Source organism: Xenia sp. Carnegie-2017, unplaced genomic scaffold, assembly GCF_021976095.1.
Source record: "Xenia sp. Carnegie-2017 unplaced genomic scaffold, XeniaSp_v1 HiC_scaffold_24, whole genome shotgun sequence".
NCBI classification, from domain to species: domain Eukaryota; kingdom Metazoa; phylum Cnidaria; class Anthozoa; order Malacalcyonacea; family Xeniidae; genus Xenia; species Xenia sp. Carnegie-2017.
In genome coordinates, this window is record NW_025813487.1 from 13,177,376 (window position 1) to 13,183,173 (window position 5,798).

The 5,798-nt window shown below is 34.8% G+C and overlaps 1 protein-coding gene across 1 annotated transcript; it reads left to right on the forward strand.

Moving 5' to 3' along the window:
• The first annotated feature begins 2,568 nt into the window (after window positions 1-2,568).
• Window positions 2,569-3,199, forward strand: LOC124451788. Its single transcript, XM_047002402.1, has 2 exons — window positions 2,569-2,829; window positions 2,937-3,199. Exons 1-2 carry the CDS (start codon window positions 2,608-2,610, stop codon window positions 3,171-3,173), a joined length of 459 nt encoding a protein of 152 aa, XP_046858358.1. The 5' UTR covers window positions 2,569-2,607; the 3' UTR covers window positions 3,174-3,199.
• The last annotated feature ends 2,599 nt before the right edge of the window (window positions 3,200-5,798 follow it).

Sequence of the window (5,798 nt, forward strand, 5' to 3'; positions counted from 1 at the left end):
TATTGTTGTTGATTTAACAACATATGACCTTAAACATATTGTAGCGTGTTAAATTTACACCTCAACACTTTAACACCCAATTAATGGTGCTGAACTAGCACCTTCTTCTGCCACAAAAGTGCTAAAGTAACACTGTTTTTTGGTGTTAAGTGGTTGGTGTTAAATTAACGCCATTAGCAAGAGTTACAATAATTTATAAAGGGCGGTATTTCTGCACCACTCTCCTTGTAAAATCATGGGTGTCAAAATAACACTCATTTTAACTGTTTTTTTAACTTATTTTTATACTTATATCAAACTGCAGCTGTTTTCGTTCTGACACGGATAACTGAACAGTTGACTTATGCGTTCATTTAAACAGTTTAACAACTTCGTAAAAAAATAGCGGCAATACATATGTTATATTAACCAGAGGTGGATTAAGCATGGATTTTATAGGGGGAACCTTGGCTTTGTGAGTTCATTAAAACTTAAAAGTAACTCTTCTTCCTGTTCAGGGTCTGTATTATCAATCTCATGATTTTGATTAGCATCGTCGTTTCCCCTATCAGTATTCAACTCTGCGCTGTCCCTCGTATTGCGCACGATGTTATGTTTTCGAATAAGGTGATTTCTCAATGAGAAAAATTTCTTAAACGTCCTGGCAGAGCCATCGATGCCACAAACAACATGAAAATTTGGCTCATCACGATGAACACGGCCAATATGTGTTATTAGTAATTGAAGAGAATCTGAAACGAATTCTAGGCAAATATTACATCGATATAGACGCTACATGACATAATTCACTTCAAGAATACAATTCACTTCTGAAGAGAGTGCCTGCTCAACTCTGTTACCATATATGGTGTGAAATGTGATATTAGCGACTATATGCAAAAACGCGGTAAAATGCTTATAGCCAACTGTCACTGTCACACTGATTATATTTCATTTCATGATTTTCATCGTGATTTCACCTGTTTGTGCAGCGTTGTCAAATTATATTTTATTGTGAACTATACGTAAAAGTCAATTTTACCAGGCTTAAAGAGCCATTGGATTTAAGTTATTTGCTTTCGACGATCTCCCTTCTTTTAAAAAGGTAAATACAAAGCTTTCTTGAATATATTTTCTTATGAAATTTCTTGTGACACATACTTCTCCTCGTGCTTATATTTCATGTAGAAATTTTTGTATTTGTGTTTTACAAATTTTTATACGTTTAAGGTCGGATGGATTCCACGTTGCTTGATAATCTTAAGAAGGCAGGGGTAAAGGAAAATGTAATTTTTATTCTTGAAGATGAAGAGGTATGTGTATAAAATTAAATTTAGCACGAGTGCATGAATTTTTGCGTGTTGACGTTGTGACTAGACGACTTTTTGTTGCTTTTGTTAACACTGCTTGGTAAATATGGACTCCATACCGAAAAAACAATACTTGAATTTAGTGGGCAAAATTATTGAGGGAAATAAAGTGTAAAGATAAAAAATGACTAAGTAATCTAAGACGTCAAGCATTATGAGTGAAAGTTCAACTGCTGTGGTTCCAAACTACATTAGACTATGAAGTAAAAATACCAAATCATTATTATTGCAGCATGCTAAGTAGATGTTCGAATAAATTACTTCATTTTTTTTACTCCGGTCCGCGGAATCCTGGCAAATGCAGCCAATAAATTAAGCTGTTTTAGTAATTTAAAAAAGATATTTTGAAAACGTTTTTAACAATGGATTTGAATGATAGTTTGAAACTCGGAAAGCGAGTTTTACTATGCCGACGAGCTTGGAAATATCGTGGAAAATGTTAGCGAAAATATAGCAGAAAACGTAAACATGGATGAAAGGGACGAAAGTTTTACGCATGAAATTCAAGATTACATTATGGCACAACTGCCATAACCGCTTGACAAAAAATAAATACGTTATTTACCGTTTATATTTCGGTCCGAATAGAAAAATAGTTCTTCTCGAAATAAAAAACGGCCTTTGGCCTCTGGCCGTTTGGGACCTCTGGAAAACATTTTTACATTTATTTCACGCGCGTTCTGATTGGTTAAAGCCCAATCCAAACATCAAATGGCTGTTCTTTTTTCGCTTGAATGGACCTCCTGTACGAGCCTCTCGCTCAGTCATTAACATATATATATCTTTTTAATTTAATTTTGATTTTTTGTACTCGAATAGTTCGATTCAGCTGGTATTTTAAACAATACATCTGATGAGCTGTTGAAGGCATGTGGCATAAAAGGAGGGCAAGTTATACGAATCAAAAATGCATTGGCAACGATTAACTTGGACAATTTTTCTACCATTAAGAAATGTTCCATCTACCATTGAACCATCCACCCAGAAGATCGCTTTATCCACTAGTCATTCCTTTGCCATAAATGACAATGTCAGCAATTCTTCAGCGTCAATTGAAGAAGCTCATTTGTCAACAGGCACACCGTCACCTACAACATCCAGTACACCTCGACATACCATAGCATCTCAAAAGAGTGATCAACCTTCACCAAGCTTTGTACTTGTGGAAGAAAGGAAACTGAACAAGAACTGGATAAAAGATTTTAAGCTTCCTATTTCTGTATGTTAAATAGTATACCTCGTAATAGGTCACATTCTGATGTTAAAATTTATCTTTTGTATTTTACAGTTTTCTCCAACAGTGCATGAAGCACTGCAAGCAGGAAAACTTAATGGAAACCTTAGGGATGAGTTTACTAGGGACATTTGTTCTTCTATTAAAGCTCATACAATGTTTCCATCCAGAGAAGAAAAACAAAGAGTGGCGTCCATGATTGTAGAAAAATATACTTTTCTTGTCGATTCACTTGGAGCTGGTACAGTAAGTCATATTCATATTATTTAATGCATAAGATAATCTTTAGAAGAAATCCTATAGCTTTTCTCGCTATCTCTTATAATGTACAGCATGAACTTTCTTCGTTATAGGGGTCATGGTTGAAAGCAATCACTAATCGATTCAAAAACATGCGTAGAAAGAAGACAAATTCAACAACAAGATCTGTCTGTGTGTCTCAAACTACACAAAAGCAGCCAGAAGCAAATATGAAAAGACGTAAGCTGTATGATGTTTATGATATGGATAATGGTGAGACTGCAGAAACGTGCGAAGAACATAAAAAAAGCCATGGTAACCGAGATGACGAAAACAAACAAAAGATATAGACTAATTAAAGAGCTCATGGAGTTGACCTACCCTACCGGCGCCAACAATTTATAAATGAACCAAAAGTGTTGAATGAGCTACTGACTGAGTATCCAGCTCTTCAGCTTGTTTCAGAGGTAAGAATAAATATTTTTTGAACAGAACTATTGCATAGAACTATCCTCAAAATCATGGGGGCAGCTAATTTTACCAGTTGTAGTTGACATCTTTGCAGTAAACTGATAAAGTAAATAATAGTATGGCGCCTTATGGCTACAGATTTTTTGTCCATTGAAACATATTTGCAGGAATGTAGGATTTCGCTGCCATATAACGGTCACGATTCCCCAAGCACTAAAGAAATCATAGCTAAAAGTCCGTCGGCAACAACAATTTTAGAGCATCAATCTGCTTACCATACGCCATATTGACCTAAATCGCATCACACACTCGCATAAATTGACTTTGATTTATTACATTCATGCATACACTTTAGTTGTCCTTTACTTACGATTTTGGATGTGAATTTCTGCTGATAAAGCTCAAGACAATGTTGGCTTTCTTTGAACATCAATGACTGAAATTAAATGAAGATATGATCTTATACGTCCGGCCACCCTCTTATCAGTCGAGACCATTCCAGACTGTCCACTGATCTGGCCATTGACCAGTGAAATAAGCGTTTTGGCGTTCATAGTCTCCTTTATCCGTCGAACCAGTCAAGCAACCCCGCTTATCAGTCGGTTATTCCAGGTCAATTGAAATTCAATTGATCTGGTTACCAACAAGATATTCATTAGATTAGTCATTGGTTTTCAATAATAAACAAAGCTGGATTTTTATCACGAAGTAAATGCGATAATAAAGTAAGAATAATTAATGACTTTTTAATTAATATGAATAGGTAATTTTTGAATTCATACATCAGTCGCGCGACGATTTGACATACTCTAGATCCGCCCCAGGGAACAATATCATTTTTTGTCATTTAGCACTTGAAGTCATTAACCTGTTTTGCCGTGTTCACAAACTTTAGATGCATTAATTTTGCCTCGGCGCTTTGTTTAAACAGAGTAAAATATAATAAACTTATCTTCTATAACATTGCTTCGTCAACCAATGTATGTATCTCAATTTTTCTCTGTTTCCAAAATTTCTAACACATTTAAAGTATTATTGTTGATTCGTAAAGGGTAGGATTTGAGGTAAAACAAAATTCTATAAAATGTTAAATAATTGTGGCAGTCGGCATAAGTGCATGTTTATATATTCTCAATACACGCTACTCCACACTTGAGGAAACAGCTTTGTCCAGCACTTACAAGTAAAACTTTGCGAAAACCACAACTCTATTGTTTACCATACTTGTACGAATCTTCATTTTCTCTGTTTGTTTAAGGTGTATTTCTGCAGTTGCCTTATTGTGTGCGGTTTTCAAACAAAGACGTGAAGACAATAAAAGAACAAAAGGTAAGATGTAATAAATTTCGTTGGCTACAATTGATGGTAAAACGAATGTTTGTTTATCCTCGTTGCTTTGTTATCATTTAATATACAGCAAATTTTTTCTTTGACCGAATTTAGCAATTTGCCCGGCTTGCCCTCTAAGTATTGTGGTTTCAAAGGCTAAAGACATCAACTATTAAACGTTTTCATAGAGCAGAATTGACAATGATTAAGCCGTGGATAAAATGAAGATGAAGCTTAAGCAAATTTTACATGACGAAATCAAAATTTGAAAACAATAAAAGGTGCATGGGCTGCATGTTTACATGTGCATGCTGCATGTTTGTTGGTAGTCAAATACAAAAAAATATTTTATCAAAGCCATTGTTTGCACTGGCCGATAACGCAGGTCAATTTTTTTCATAATTCCGTGGAAATTGTTTGCAATCCAGGAATAGGCGTATTGTTTCATTATTGATGAGGGTATTTAGTCTAAACGTCCCTATTGACTGTACTGATGATGAATATTTAGTCTAAACGTCCCTAATGAATATTATGATGAGGAAATAGGTCAGTAAACGTCCCTGTGATAACAAGAGGCCACCATATTATTGCATTAGTTAAATGCTGTTAATGACTTAATGTTGACAATGACCATATACAGTCTCTCAGATCTATAACAATTCAAACCGGCGTTTCATTACAGTAATTTTACAAATAAATGGAAACAAATTTCTGAAAGCAAATAACAAGAGGTTTGAAAACAAAAGGAAAACAGAAGTGAATGCCACTTTTCCAAAACAGCGACGACAAAAAAGTAAAGAAAGCTGTCTCAGTTTAAATAATGGTTTATAATAAGCCTTTTCTTAACTTTGCTTACCCGCTCTCCAGCCTGCGCGGTCTGTACATAAACAAATATCTAATCCGATATTTCTCTTTAAAGATTTCGCGATTGCTTAGTAAGGGACTTATTATACAACTAACTTTAAAACGGTTTTTCAAAATTTATGTGTTTCTACATGCTTTTCCTTCCACCTGTTCACATCAAAACGTAGACTTAAGAACAAAACTTTACAGCTAATTGACATAGCTAAGTTACGAAGAAAATTGTGAAAATTGCGTAAATGGAAATGATCCTTGCTTGTTGTAGTATACTTTGATAATATCCCACAAAGTGGCTGTCCAATGCATCAATTAGA

Excerpts from the sequence above, each read along its gene's own strand:
- LOC124451788 (XM_047002402.1), top strand. The coding sequence starts at position 2,608 with ATGTTAAAATTTATCTTTTGTATTTTACAGTTTTCTCCAACAGTGCAT. Across the intron at positions 2,830-2,936 it reads ATTCACTTGGAGCTGGTACA|GGGTCATGGTTGAAAGCAAT; the intron begins GTAAGTCATATT and ends TCTTCGTTATAG.